The sequence below is a fragment of the Heterodontus francisci genome, chromosome 6 (genome assembly GCF_036365525.1).
Source record: "Heterodontus francisci isolate sHetFra1 chromosome 6, sHetFra1.hap1, whole genome shotgun sequence".
Classification (NCBI taxonomy): Eukaryota; Metazoa; Chordata; class Chondrichthyes; order Heterodontiformes; family Heterodontidae; genus Heterodontus; species Heterodontus francisci.
In genome coordinates this window covers 45,914,394-45,930,554 of record NC_090376.1, presented here as the reverse complement: position 1 = coordinate 45,930,554, position 16,161 = coordinate 45,914,394, and the positions used below count along the sequence as shown (strand labels likewise).

The window sequence follows — 16,161 nt, the reverse complement described above, 5'->3', positions numbered from 1 at the left end:
TCGCTGGCAAGGCCAGCATTTATGCCTACCCCTAATAGCCTTGAGAATGTGGTATTGAGCCGAGGGAGTTCCAGGATTTTGGCATAGCGATGATGAAGGAATGGCAATATATTTCCAAGTCAGGATGGTGTATGACTCAGAGGGGAATATGAAGGTGGCGGTGTTCCCATACTTTTCAGATGTTCCCATCTTTACCCTTCCAGGTGGTAGAGGTCAAGGAAGAAGCCTTGGCAAGTTATTGCAGTGCATCTTGTAGATGGTGCACACTGCAACCATAATGTGCTGGTGGAGTGAATGAATGCTTGTTTAAGGTGCTGGATTGGGTGCCAACTAAGCAGGCTGCTTTGTTCTGGCTGATGTCAAGCTTCTTGAGTATTGTTGGAGTTGCACTCATCTGGGTAGGTAGAGAGTATGCAGTCACACCCCGGACTTGTGCCTTGTAGATACTGGAAAGGCTTTGGGAGTCAGGAGGTGTCAGATTAGCCAGCCCATGACCTGCTCTTGTAGCCACAGTGTTTAAGTGACTGGTCTAGTTAGTTAATGGTGACCCCCAGAATGTTGGTGGTGGATTCGGTGATGGTAATCCTGTTGAATGTCAAGAGGAGATGGTTAGATTCTCTTGTTGGAGCTGGTCATTACCTGGCATGTCTGTGGCTGAAGTGTTACTTGCCACTTATCAGCCCAAGCATGAATGTTGTCCAGGTCTTGTTGCATGCAGACCTGGACTGCTTCATTATCTGAGGAGTTGCAAATGGAACTGAAGACTGTGCAATCATCTGCAAACAACCCTATTTCTCACCTTATGATGGAGGGAAGGCCATTGATGAAGCAGATGAAGATGGTTGAGCCTAGGACATTTCTCAGAGGAACTCCTGCAGTGAGGTCCAGGGACTGAGATGATTGGTCTCTAACAACCAATTCCTTTGTGCTAGGTCTGATTCTAGCCAGTGCAGAGATCCCCCTGATTCCCTTGTATTTCAGTTTTACAAGAGCCATATTTGGTCAAATGCTCCCTTGATGTTAAAGGCAGTCACTCTCACCTCACCTCTGGAATTCAGCTCTTTTGTCCATGTCTGTTATAATGAGGACTTGAGCCGAGTGGTTCTGGTGGAACTGAAACTGAGCATTGTTGAGCACGTTATTGGTGAGTAAAAGCCACTTGATAGCACTGTTGATAACACCTTCCATCACTTTGCTGATGATTCAGAGTAGAATGATGGGGCAGTAATTGGCCGGATTGGATTTGTCATGCTTTTTGTGAACAGGACATACCTGGGAAACTTTGCACTTTGTTGGGCAGATGCCAGTGTTGTAGTTGTACTGGGATAGCTTGGCAGGAGGCGCAGATAGTTCTGGTGCATGACTTCAGTGCTACAGTCTGAGTGTTGTTGGGGCCTGTGGCCTTTGATGTGTCGAGCAAGCTCAGCCATGCGGACCTCAGGTGGAGGCCAAGATGAATCATCCACTCGGCACTTGTGGCTGAAAATGGTTGCAAACACTTCAGCCTTGTTTTTTACACCAGTGTGCAAGTGGATAAAGCACCAGGACCGGATGAGATGCATCTAAGGATACTGCGGGAAGTGAGGGCGGAAATTGTGGAGGCACTGGCCATAATTTTTCAGTCTTCCTTTGACTCTGGTGTAGTGCCAGAAGACTGGAGAATTGCAAACGTTACACCCTTGTTCAAAAAAGGCTGTAAAGATAAGCCCAGCAACTACAGGCCAGTCAGTTTAACTTCGGGAAACTTCTAGAAAAAATAATTCGGGACAAAGTTAATAGTCACATAGACAAATGCGGGTTAATTAAGGAAAGCCTGCATGGATTTCTTAAGGGAAAATCATGTTTAACTAACTTGCTGGAATTTTCTGAGGAGGTAACAGAGAGGGTTGATGAGGGCAATGCTGTTGATGTGGTGTACCTGGACTTTCAAAAGGCGTTTGATAAAGTGCCACACAACAGACTTGTGAGCAAGATTATAGCTCATGGAATAAAAGGAACGGTAGCATCATGGATACGGAATTGGCTGAGTGACAGGAAGCAGAGTAGTGGTTAATGGATGTTTTTCGGGCTGGAGTTCCCCAGGGTTCAGTGTTGGGACCCTTGTTTTTCCTGATATATATTAATTACCTGGACCTTGGTGCACAGAGCACAATTTCAAAATTTCCAAATGATACAAAACTTAGAAGCATTGTGAACTGTGAGGAGGATAGTGTAGAACTCCGAAAGGACATAGACAAGTTGGTGGAATGGGCAGACAGGTGGAAGATGACGTACAATGCAGAGAAATGTGAAGTGATTCATTTTGGTAGGAAGAACATGGAGAGACAATACAAAATAAAGGGTACAATTCTAAAGAAGGTACAGAAGCAGAGGGACCTGGGTGTATATGTGCATAAGCCATTGAAGGTAGCAGGACAGGTTGAGAGAGCAGTTAATAAAGCATACAGTATCCTGGGCTTTATTAATAGGGGCATGGAGTACAAGAGCAAGGAAGTTATGTTGAGCTTGTACAGGACACTAGTTCAGCCTCAGCTGGAGTATTTGGCCCAGTTCTGGGTACCGCACTTTAGGAAAGACGCGAGGGCATTGGAGAGAGTGCAGAAAAGATTCATGAGAATGGTTCTAGGGATGAGGAACTTCAGTTATGAAGATAGATTGGAGAAATTAGGACTGTTTTCCTTGGAGAAGAGAAGTCTGAGAGGTGATTTGATGGAGGTATTCAAAATCATGAGGGGTCTGGACAGAATAGATAAAGAGGAACTGTTCCCAGTCATGAAAAGATCGAGAATGAAAGGGCACCGATTTAGTATTTGGTAAGAGAAGCAAAAGTGACATGAGAAAAAACTTTTTCACGCAGAGTGATTAAGGTTTGGAATGCACTGCCTGCGAGTGTGGTGGAGGCAGGTTCAATTGAAGCATTCAAAAGGGAATTAGACAGTTATATGAAAAGAAAGTATGTGCAGGATTACGGGGTGAAGGCAGGGGAATGGAACTGAATGAGTTGCTCTTTCAGAGAGCCGGTGCATTCACGATGGGCCAAATGGCCACCTTCTACACTAACAATTCTGTGATTCTGTGGGCTCTGCCATCATTGAGGATGGAGATGTTCATGGAGCCTTCTCCTCCCTTTAGTTGCTTAATTGTCCACTACTATTAACAACTGGATGTTACAGGACTGCAGAGCTTTAATCTGATCCATTGGTTGTGGGATCACTTAGCTCGGTCTATAGCATGCTGCATCTGTTGTTTCACATGCATTTAGTCCTGTGTTGTAGTTTCACCAGGTGGCATCTCATTTTTAATATGTCTGGTGCTGCTCCTGGTATGCTGTCCTACACTCCTCATTGAACCAGGGTGGTACCCTGGCTTGATAATTGTTAGGGCCCGACCAAATTCACGGCCATGAAAAACGCATCATAGACTGTGAAATGTGTTTTTCGTGAAATCGAGCACTTTGCAAACTTCACATGTTTTATTCATTGACACAAGGCTCACCTCACTGGTCGAGGAGGGAGGGTTTCTGGTGAAGTTTTGAGAGAAGTAGTCTCAAATATTAGCAGATAAGTGAGAATGTCAATGAGCAAATCAAAAACGGCCACAACCATTACTGCAGCACATCAAGTGAAAGAATTTGAAGCCAAATTCTACATGGTATACTGTTTTGTACAAGCTGCAATGTTTCACTGGATCACACACGGTGGGCAATGGTTCACCACCACTTAGAGTCCGAAAGCCATCGTAGCAGAATGAGAGTATCTGACGCTGCGCTGCTGGAAAACGAACATGCAAAAGAAAAGCAACGATTTCATCTCTTTTTAAGAAGTTGACAGACAGCTCCGAAAATTGTCAGTTGGTTACAGTGGAACTTGTGGATGCTTTTGCAAGTACCAACATACCATTGGAAAAACTTGATCACCCAAAGCTGCAGATATTCATTCAACGTAATGTGCAAAATGGTGGGTTGCTTACCAAGTGCAAGTAAGCTATGAAAGGACGACCTACTGAAGTTGTTTGCTACACATTGTGAGGAAATGAAGTCTCAGATTAATACATGTGAGGCTTTTGCAATTATTTGTGATGAATCCACCGATGAGCAAGACAACTATGTGCTGCATGTTTATTTGATTTTATGTCTGGTAAGACTGAAAATGTACAGTCAGGAAAGCTAACAACAGTGCTCGCAGACTGCGTCCACTTAGAAGCTGTTAGTTACGTCACAGTTTCACAAGTGATAATCAAAACCGTTTCAAAATACGGTGTAGATTTCAACAAGGTATCAGCTTTCCTTATTGACAATGCAACTTACATGACATAATCTTTCAAATCTGTGCTCCAAGGTGTCATGCCTAATGCTGACCATATTACATGTAATGCACATATTATTTCTCATCAGTGAGCTGTGGAAAAGCGAATTTGGTAAAGTCGACCAACTGGTCAGCTACATTAAAAAGATCTTAAAACGCTGCCCTAGCCACAAGCTTTGATATAGGCAACACATTGCAAATGCGGCTGAAATTGGGGAACAAAACATCATCCTTCCTCCAAGGCCAGTAATTACATGTTGGAGTCCTTGGTTTTGGGCAGTACAGTATCATGCAGCTCACCTGAAATACTACTCAGACTTCGTCTCAGAAGAGCTCACACTGATGCCGAAAACACAGGTTTTAACAGACATTGTAACCCTTCTAAACGATGCTCAGCTTAATGAGGAGATTCAGTTTGTTGCCAAGAATGTTATACGACTGATGGATTTAATCACTTGGCTTGAATCTCGACACTTCACAATCCATAAAGCTTACATTAAAGTAATGGATGCACTGTTCTGGGCTGAAGCAGTCAAATGAAGAACACTCTGATGACGAATTAAATGTCTATGTTCAACAGGTGTTTTCTAGCATGGCAAAGAAGGTCAAACAATATTACTGCTACGGAGAGGGTCAAGGGGTGAAGAAAAAGCAGCTCAGCGGTTTCAACAACCTTCTGCAGCGTTCCTGAAAGTTGTGCATATCTTTGACCCTGCACAAATGCACCTGTTGATGGTGGATGTAAACTCATTTGATGCAATTCCTGGCCTTGACGAGAACTGTAGCCTGGAGATTCTTGCTTATAAAAGCATTTGCAAAAGAAGCAGGTTGTACTTTGTGTTGCAGATTAGGAACTCTGTGGAATGTGGAATCCCCCACCTTGCAAGGCTAGCACGGCGCTGTCTGACAATTCCAACAAACTATGTGATTGCAGAGAGAGCTGTGTCTAAACATGAACAAGTGTTGACAGCACAGGGACGGGGAATGAAGAAGGAGACAGTTGCAGGTTGCTCCATGCTCACATTCAACCACTGATTTCAGCGAGTAAAGAATGTGACCTGTTTATAGTCGGCTTTTTACAATAGCTTTTGAGTTTACAATAAATGCCATTTGAAATCAGAAACCTCCCTTTTTTGTTTTAGATAGATCATGTTCATGGTTTGTTGTGACACCGTGAAATTTGTAAAATGTGACCATGAGTTTGGTAGGGCTTGAGTAATAGTAGAATGAGGGATATGCTAGGCCATGAGTTTACAGATTGTGGTGGAATGCGATCCTGCTGCTGCTGATGGTACACAGAGCCTCACAGATCCCCAGTTTTGAGCTGTTAGATCTGTTCTAAATCTATCCCATTTAGTACTTTGGTCGTGCCACACGTGTTGGAAAGTGTTCTCAATGTGAAGACATGACATCTTCATGAGGACTGTGCTGGTCACTGTTACAAATACTGTCATCCTAGATGCATCTGTGATAGGTAGATTGGTGAGGACGAGGTCAAGCAGGTTGGTGTTCTCACCACCTACCACAGGCCTGGACTGGCAGATATGTCATTCACGACTTGGCCAGCTCAGTCTGTAATGGTGCTACTGAACCACTCTTGGCGATAGGCATTGAAGGCCCCCACCCAGACTACATTCTATGCCCTTGCTATCCTCAGTTGTTCTTCCAATTGGCATTCAACATGGGGGAGTACTGACTCATCAGTTGAAGGAGGGTGGTAGATGGTAATCACGTTTGCTCTGATGCCATGAGGCTTCAAGGGGTCCAGAGTCAATGTTGAGGACTCCCAGGGCCACTCGCTCCTGATTGTATTCCACTGTGCCACTTCTGCTGGTCTGTCCTGACAGTGGGACAGGATATACCCAGGGATGGTGATCGAGGAGGCTGGGATGTTGGCCAAAAGATATGATTCTGTGAGTTAAACTGTGCTTGACTAGTCTATGGGATAGCTGTCCCAATTTTGGCACAACCCCAGATATTTGTGAATGTTCGACTGGGCTGGGTGTGTCTTTGACATGTCCAATGACTAGGTCGATGCCGGGTGGTCTGTCTGGTTTTATTCTCAGTAAGACTTTCTCATAGCGCTTTTGATACAACTGAGTGGCTTGCTAAGCCATTTCAGAGGGCAGTTAAAAGTCAACCACATTGCTGTGGGCCTGTAGTCACATGGCCAGATTGGGATGACAGATTTCCTCCCCTAAAAGACATTAGTGCACCAGATGGGATTTTACAACAATCTGGCCGTTTGGTCATCATTACTGATGACATTTTAGTTCCAGATGTATTTAATTAACTGAATTTAAATTCCTCAGCTGTCCTGGTGGAATTTGAACTAGTAGGATCATAGGAAATAGGAGAAGGAGTAGGCCATTTGGCCCTTCGAGCCTGCTCCTCCATTCAAACAGATCATGGCCGATCATCTACCTCTACGCCATTTTTCCCCACAATCCCCTTATCCCTTTATGTTGTTAGTATTCAGAAATCTATTGATTTCTGTCTTGAACATGCTCAATGATTGAACTTCCAAAGCCCTCTGGGTTAGAGAATTCCACAGATTCAGCACCCTCTGAGTAAACAAATTCCTCCTCATCTCAGTCTTAAATGGCCAACCCCTTATTCTGAGACTGTGTCCCCTTGTTCTAGACTCACTAGCCAGAGGAAACATCCTATCCACATCCACTCTGTAAAGAATTTTGTAAGTTTCAATGAGATCACCTCTCATTCTTCGAAACTAGAGAATACAGGCCCAGTTTCTGCAGTCTCTCCTCATAAGACAATCCTGCCAACTCGGGGTTTAGTCTGGTGAACCTCTGTTGCACTCCCTCTATGGCAAGTATATACTTCCTTAGATGAGGAGACCAAAACTGTACACGATACTCCAGCAATACATCTTTACTCCTATAATCAAATCCCCATTTGCCACCTTAATTTCTTGCTGCACCTGCATACTAGCTTTTAGTGACTCATGAACAAGGACACCTAGGTCTCTTTGGACATCAACACTTCCAACCTCTCATCATTTAAGAAATACTCTGCCTTTTTGTTTTTTCTACCAAAGTGGATCACTTCACACTTATTCACATTATATTCCAACTGCCATGTTCTTGCCCATTCACTCAGCCTGTCCAAATCCCCTTGAAGCCTCTTTGCATTCTCCTCACAACTTACACTCCCTGCTAGTTTTGTGTCATCTGCAAATTTGGAAATATTTACAATTGATCCCCATATCCAAGTCATTTATATAGATTGTAAACAGCTGTGGCCCAATCTTTGCAGTACAGACTACTAACAGCCTGTCATCCTGAAAATGACCCATTTATTCCTACTCTTTGCTTTCTGTCTATTAACCAATTCTCAATCCATTGCAGTATATTACCCACAATCCCATGTGCTCTTATTTGGTTTATTAACCTCTTGTGTGGCACCTTATCAAAAGCCTTCTGAAAATCCAAATACAGCACATCCACTGGTTCTCCTTGATCAAGTAACATCCTCAAAAAACTCCAACAGGTTTGTCAAACATGATTTCCCTTTCACAAATCCATGTTGACTCTGCCCAATCATATCATATATTATTTTCCAAGTGTCCAGTTATCTCATCCTTTAGAATAGATTCCAACATTTTCCCTGCTACCGACGTCAAACTAACAGGTCTGTAGTTCTCCGTTTTCTCTTTCGCTCCCTTCTTAAATAGTGGGGTTACATTTGCTACTTTCCAGTCTGCAGGAACCCTTCCAGAATCTATAGAATGTTGAAAGATAGCCACCAATGCATCTACTATCTATAGCCACCTCTTTCAATACTCTGGGATGTAGCTCATCTGGTCCAGGGGATTTATCAACTTTCAATCCAATTACATTTTCGAGTACTACCTCTTTATTGATACTAATTCCTCTCAGTTCCTCATTATTACAAGTCCCTTAGTTCTCTAGTATTTCTGGGAGTTTTTCTCTATCTTCCTCCGTGAAGAATGACACAAAGGGCTGGATTTTACCTTAGGCGGATGGGAATTCGCCACCATTTTTTAACTTGGTGGCGAACTCGCTTCTGCCTAGCCCAGGGATCCATCCCGCATTTTACGGGTCCCCGGGCTTTAATTGTTCCGAGGCAGGACATCCACCCGCCTGAGGGAGGAGGTCCCATCTCATTGAGCTGCCGGCCAATCAGCGGGCTGGCAGCTCTTAGTCCCAGCAGCACCACTGGGAGTGGTGGCCACTGCTGGGACTGCAGCCCAGCCGATGCCATGGAGCCAGGAGGGAAGGTAAGTTGGGCTTGCCTCACCAGGGAGATCGGTCCTTCCCTGGTGAGGCTGGAGTGGACGTTTGGGCGGAGGGAGGGTGTCTTGGGTCCCAAGAGTGGGTTGGGAGGCGGGGGTGGCCCTCAATTGGACACCCTCTGCCCAACTGCCAGAGCCCCCTCCCACCGGCGCGCGGAAAGGCTGACAGCTATTGCTGGGCGGCCTTTCACGTCCCAGCACGCCCGCTTTCCATAGAGGCGGGTGAGGGCCCTTAAGTGGCCATTAAGTGGTCACTTAAGGGCCTTGATTGGCCTTGGGCGGGTGGGCCGTTCCACCCCCCCCCCCCCCCCCCACAACCGTCGTAAAGTTGGCTGGAGACGGGAGTGGGGCAGGTAGGCCTCCCGGAGACTCCCGCTCAATTTTACGCAGCTCCCACGCCACCATCTGCCCCACTAGTCTCTTAGCCATTTCCTCATTCTCCACCACAAACTCTCCAGTCTCTGCCTGCAATGGATCCACATTCGTCCTTGCTAATCATTGCTTTTTCACATAGCTAAAGAAGCTTTTACAGTCTGCCTTTATATTTTTAGCTAGCTTAGATTCATAATCCCGTTCCCCTTCTTTATCAATTTCTTGATCCTCCTTTATTGGACTCTAAATTGCTCCCAATCCTCGGGCTTATCACTTTTTCTGGCAACCTTATAAGCCACTTCCTTTGACCTAATGCAATCCTTAATTTCTCTTGTTAGTCATGGTTGATTCATCTTTCCTATTGGGTTTTTGTCTTAGAGGAATGCATATTTGTTGTAAACCATGTAATACTCCTTTAAATATTAGCCATTGCCTGTCAACTGTCAAATCTTTTAATGTATTTTCCCAATCCACCATAGCCAACTTGCCCCTCATGTCCTCATAATTTCTTTAGTTCAAATTTAAGGCCCTAGTTTCAGAATAAACTATATTGCTTTCAAACTTAATGTAGAATTCTATCATATTGTGGTCACTATTTTCTAATGTCTCCTTTAGCAAGGTTGTTAATTAGCCCTTTCTCATTGCATAATACTCATGTCTGTTGATCATTAGGATTGCTCGTCCAGTAACATAACTAGTATTAAATAACCAAATATAAGTTCAGCTTTCAATTGCGTAAGTTAAAACCTTGCTATTGTTCCAGTCAGCCTGTAAAATAATGATTAAGAATGGAAGGGCTGCCCAGACCAGGGAGAACATAAGTATGATGCTTCTAAAATATTGCAAAAACATTGGATTGGAGTGTGCACTCTCCATCAAAGAGGAGCTGAATAAAAATCAGGATACAGCATGATCTCAGTCGAACCTGGAGAGGTGCCATGTGAGATGAAGAAAAGATGAAAGACAGTAAGAATAGAAACAAATTGGAAAGCAAGGTCAGAAAATGAACTCAGCATGATCTATTTAATTAAAATGGGAATGTTTATCCTTAAGATCTGTTAGACTCGAGCAAAAACCAAATCTGATGCATAGAAAAAGAAAAAAAACTCAAGATAAAACATTTACAGTACACATAATATAGAAAATCACAGATACTTGAATGTGCATTATGGTGTCGTCAAAGGGTTCAACTTACACCTTAAAACTCCCCATAGTTGAATTTATTCCCTAAATTTATGTTGAGGCATGTTTTTAATATACTGTAAATGCCAGAATGAACTTAAAATTAGTTTTCATAGCATTGCAGCATGGTTTGGCAGACTGTTTGACATGGTGATTTTTTGGATGCTGAGATAAAAGTATACATGACCTAGAACAAAAGCTTTTATTAACGTATATCTGTGAAGGCAAGAGCAGAAGGCATATGTCATCTGACGGGATCTGTAATATTTCTAGATACCTTTGCTGCAATCGGTTGAAAATATTTAAATATATATTGTAATGATGTGAGGAGAATAGAATCATAGAAATTAAAACACAAAAGGCACCCATTCAGCCCTTCTAGTGGTACTAGTTCTTCAACTGGAGTTGGCAATTTTTAATTCCAGTACCTTTTCTTTATACTGTAAAAATTATTAAAATATTTTGATTTTAAATGGTTTCAACATTAATAAGCTAGTACTTTGTCCGAGAATCCTGAGATTTGCATTAATAATTTTATGATATTAAAAGAAACATTGAGTAAAAGCACATTAAAATGATTTTGCAGAGCTCACTCATTCTCGAAGTTTCTGTCTTAACACCCATATGACATAAATCTCTTTAATGTTTAACAGAATGAGAATCCCATAGTTTTTGGGTATTGTATGCATGCCATAACTTAACTTAGTACATGAATGTTAATCTTGTCAGTGTGCCATACCTGTACCAGCATCATGGCTTTAAATTCAAACCCTGTTTAACATCTGACTGGTTATTTAAAAGCACGGTATACTTCAGCATGCCTCAGTGCCTCATCATATAACTGGTGTTTTTGGATTAATCATGGCATGGCAATTTTCTGTTGTTTTGGGTGTGGTGTTCATATGTAATCCTAAACCTTTGCAGTTGCATAAGTTATTTCCTGTGTATATTTATGAGTATCGGAAAAAGATTGTGAGCGTAACACCTGTTTTCACGGTTATGATTCCCAGAGACAGCAATTTAGACTAACTCTACTAATAGAGGGAGCTTATATGGAAAATGGTGACATAATCCTCAGTTAATTTTGGTGACTACCATCGCAATTAATATACTTTTCTTGCAATCTCCACTCAATTTCAGCTTCAGAAGTTACTCACAATGGACCCAACCAAGAGAATTACCTCAGAACAGGCTATGCAGGACCCCTACTTCCTTGAAGACCCACTCCCTACTTCAGAGTATGTTCACTCTTTTAGAAAAAACATTCCAGAATGCTTTTAACAATAATTTGTACTTGTATAATGCCTTTAATGTGGAATAACTTCCCAAGATACTTCAGATGTATAATTAGAAATAAATGGACACTGAGCCAAAGAAGGAGATAGTAGGAGAAATGACCAAAAGCTTTGAGTTTTTTTTAAGGAGAATTTTAAAGGAGGAGAGGGAGGTAGAGAGTTGAAGGGCTTAAGCAGGGAATGCTAGAGCTGAAGGCACGTCTGCCAGTGGTAGGGAATAGTTTGGGGTTGGTGTGTCTTAAAGGACAGAGTCAGAGGAACTGAGTGTTCTTGGGGGAGTTGTAGGGTTGGAGGAGGTTACTGAACTAGGGACGGGTAAGGCCATGAAGGGACTTAAACAGGATGAAAATTTTAAATTGGAGGTATTGGAGAAGGGAAGTCAACATATGTTAGCAAAGATAGGATGATCGCTGAGTTGGACTTAGTGCAGAATGGAATATGTGCAGCAGAGTTTTGAAAGAGCTGAAATGTTCATAGTTTGGAGGATGGTAGGTCAGCCAGGAGAGCAAGAGGTTTGGAGATGACAAAGGCAGATTCTCGAAGTATTTAAGTGTTTATTCCACCTGAACATTGCTTTTAATGGTATTTCATGAAGTAAATGTAATTTTGTTGTACCTATTGCGTTATGTAATAAATAACATCTGAAGTGGAGAAATATGCTATTTTGCATACGATTGGCAAGGATTTTGCATTGGATCTCTAACTTTCACAGCTTATACTAATACAATTGCAGGGAATTACTAAACTAGTATTTGGAACTATTTTCCTCAGTATCAGTTCATTTTCTACTGTCATATAGTAACAATTGAACACCATCTTTTAAATTCTCGGGAAGGAATGCTAGCTATCATAAGATTTAATACTGTACTTTTTAATTTCCTTCTGTAAATGTCAACATCAAGAATGAGATGTGCAGCTAAGTAGAATTGTGACCTTCAATATATTATCTTTTTAAATTTTGCAGTGTTTTTGCTGGTTGTCAGATTCCTTATCCAAAACGAGAATTTCTTACAGAAGATGAACCTGATGATAAGGGAGACAAGGTAGGTGTAAAGAACAGAGCATGTAGAAAAGTCACTGTATATTATGGACTCCCTGAAATTAAACAAAAATTAAACTGATCTTATCTAATCAATTTTATAGTTCAACCTGTTGGATAAAATTGCATTATGACAGCAGGTGGCAAGATAATTTTTTTTAAGATGTGGGATATTGTGCTTAAATTAGTTGACTGTTTTTATTCAACTGCATCTATAGTCAATCACTTTTATGCTCCTTAAGTTCCGAAACTTCTGACGGTAAGCTTCAGGGACTAACTCGTATACAGCGAGAATAGCCTTTTTTGCCATCTCATAATCTGAATAATCTTCGGGAAGCATGGCATTAACTTCGAGCTCTGCCCAATTATGCTAATTGCTGCCTCAGGAAAGAGCTTCGTTTTGGTGCAGAAACAAAGCTTTCATAAAAGGATAACAGCTATTTAAATTGTAGAATTTTGTACACCAAATTCAATTATGATTCTCTGGATATTGGAATATGCTGGTTCAGATTTCTCTCTCTCTATTCTGTTTTTAATAAATTGAGAAGAACCAACAGCAACAGCAAGGCAATAATCACACTAATGGAGGTGGCCATCCAGGAAACCAAGACAACAGTCATACACAAGGACCCCCCCTCAAGAAAGTCCGAGTTGTTCCCCCGACCACTACCTCAGGTGGACTTATCATGACCTCAGATTACCAGGTACAGAGCTCGTCATTACGAGTAACATGCTGTTTAGAAGCTCAAGATAGTTATAGTCATTTTTTTCTAAAATCTATTTTTCCCTGAAACATTAGATAAACTGACGTTTCTTTAACGGCACTTAATCATTGTGAAGGAATGTTGTATTAACCTAATTTTACTGTAAAACATATTTTGATATTGTAGGTGGGTTTACATTGCCCACAGATATCAAACAAGTCTTGAATGTGCACTAAACAATGAATTCATTAAAGAGATATAATATTCATGTTCATTTAAGATTACAGCATAAATGGGTTTCTAGACAGAAAAAAGTTCACCATAGTTCTAGATTTTAAATTACTTCTCAATAAAAAATAAAAATAAATATTTTGTAATTTTTCTTTTAAAGCGTTCCAATCCACATGCTGCCTATCAGAATCCTGGACCAAGCACATCACAACCGCAAAGCAGCATGGGATATTCAACTACCTCCCAGCAGCCTCCACAGTACTCACACCAGGCACACCGGTACTGAGCTGTAGCTATTCCCAAGCTCAATGCACTCACTGAGACTACAGACTGAGCATATGGCTAGACCGGGTCTGGCTCAGATCCCAAGAATGTACTGTATAACCACATTAGCCAAGTTCTTTTCTTTCCACAGATGGAGCAGTGTCTCCATATTGTAAAGTACTTGGGTTAGACTTGAAAAGAAAGCTCTAGCACAGTTTGTGTTTATTGACATGCTGCTTCCATAGTTTACTTCACCTGTTTCTTCACACCAATTATTTTTTCCCCCCTTTATGGTTACAGATTGTAGCAGTTGAAGCTGTGAATGTGCTAGAGCAACCATTTCTAAATTTTGGTGGTGAATGTTCTTGCTGTATAACAATGTTTTACTAAAAGCAAGAAAATATCTTTTAATCTGGTACTTGAAGAACAGTTATGTTTAATGGTCAAGATATCCATGATGCGGTATATACGTTATTTGGTACAAATTTCAGCTTAGGTGCAGTTTGTGGTAGGTTGCTTCATGTCTCAGTGTTTTATGTCAAATGCATTTACAGCACAAGACTTCCCTGTATGTAAGCTTCATAATTTATCAACTGACTGTAACCTCTCAATGACTCCACACTGTTCAAACATGCCTTCAGCCAACCCCACCCCATTCTTAACAATTGACTTGACTTATAACAGCTGCTACTCTTAATTTTGTCAGCAGTAGATGAACTGTACTGAGTATTGTATCAATGATCTTTATCCAGACTTTCAAAAGGACATTTACTTTGGGCAGTGTTTATTTTTTCTATTGGTGTTGCTGATTTGTGAGCATGCTTTGGGGTGGCAAACAAGAAGCACGGGATGTGTCTCCACGTTTGCAGCTTCAGCTCGGATATTTTGTCATAAATTTGCAAAGCTGACATTGTGTCGTGGATTTCCTTTTTGTTGAATTAAGTTTTTTTTTAAATGAAAATGTATGTGCTTTTATTGAGTGCCCTTAAGATGAGTGTGAGATGTAGGAAAGCCTTAGGATTCATTTAAAATGTAAGGTGTACTGTACCATTTTACATGAACGAAACAAGTATTCTGACAATAAATTTTGGAAACTTATAGTATTAACTTTACTACTGTTAAATTTTATCAAGCATTGGGGATGACTTTGATGGGTTGCATAAAATACCCATGATTCCAGTTTGCTCAGCATCCGTTACATGGATAGCTGGAACCATAAGCACTCTTTTCTGAACTAGTTCTGTGTAGTCTCCTCTGTTTAGTTTTCCATGCCTAATTATTTTCCTAATTCTTGAAAACCATGCACTCTATGCATGGTCACTTTAACACAAGCTTGCCTGGTGCATTATTTCTGCAGTCATCTGTTGGGCAGTGTCATCTTTAAACTGCTTTTTTTTTTGGATTGCAATGTACAGACTGTTTCCTGACACCCTCTTCTGGCCAGTAAAGTAACTACAGCAAGGGAAAGTTTGATCGGGCACTGCATTAATCACTGTCATTCGCTAACAAGTAGTTCTTTTAAATAACCTTTCTATGCATATTTTACTTTTGTTACTCTAAATTAGAAATTTCCAGCATGATTATATAGCCAGACAACTTTTACTGTGCTAAATCTGAAGCAAAATATATACATTTTCTGCAATTTTATTCATTGGCAACTTGCTTATTGCCACAATACCAAAAATTGATTTTGAAGGGATATTGATTGAAATGTAATTGATGAAATACAGGAAAGCCCATTCATCACAAACCTTAAAGTTTTAGACTTACAATTTCATTTCTGGGTAGCTCAACTATATATTTTAATGGGTCAGTTAAGGAACAGTCTTGATGGTATCTGTGGACTGAAGACAGCATGGATGTGGAAATTAAAAAAGTTAAATATTTGTTTTAAAAAATGCACAGAATAAAATATCAACTACATTTTTCATTTTTGTTTACAATTTTTTCTTCCTTTCTTGCCACCCCAACCCTCACCCCAACATGTGAGCTTTAGTTCCACACATCAGTTGGGGGAGATAATGGTTCAGATGCTCCATTGAAGCTAGTTCATGAATAGCATTGAAGCTTGTCAAAGTTCACACTTTCTGAATATCAGTTCTATGAAGGTCTCTGCATGAGAGAAACTTTTGATAGCCACCACCTAATAAGATTCTGGAATGAATATTGCTATGTCCTGTCACTGGGGTTTTCAAGGCCTCTGTCTCCAAAACATTTTTGTTAGCCACTACTAATTGGATTCTGGAAGGTTTATTGCTTTGTCTGGTCACAGGGGTTTCCAACGTCTGTTCAAAGTGTAACTGTGCTTGAATACTAGACTGAATTCCACCCAAAAGAGGTTACAATAATGTGAGGGTCTTACTGGGCTACTTTTGAATGTTCTTATCCAAGGTTTGGGAACAAGTAACCTGGCCCCTTCACAGTGGAATGACACATGACATGCAGAAATCTAAAAGGTGGCTAGTAAAATTGGTTTAAAAGGGAAAAGAGAGAT

At 41.1% G+C, this 16,161-nt stretch overlaps 1 protein-coding gene across 9 annotated transcripts in view; it reads left to right on the top strand.

The window, feature by feature from the left end:
• Positions 1-15,590, top strand: part of cdk8 (cyclin dependent kinase 8) — a 198,041-nt gene extending 182,451 nt beyond the window's left edge. For 7 of the 9 annotated variants that reach the window (XM_068033588.1, XM_068033590.1, XM_068033591.1 and 4 more), the window contains 4 exons: positions 11,275-11,372; positions 12,394-12,472; positions 13,014-13,172; positions 13,564-15,590. In XM_068033588.1, the coding sequence (XP_067889689.1) occupies positions 11,275-11,372; positions 12,394-12,472; positions 13,014-13,172; positions 13,564-13,689 (462 nt within the window). In that variant the 3' untranslated portion in view covers positions 13,690-15,590. The remainder of the gene's footprint in view (positions 1-11,274; positions 11,373-12,393; positions 12,473-13,013; positions 13,173-13,563) is intronic. The other 2 variants (XM_068033589.1, XM_068033587.1) reach the window with 1 other exon arrangement.
• The last annotated feature ends 571 nt before the right edge of the window (positions 15,591-16,161 follow it).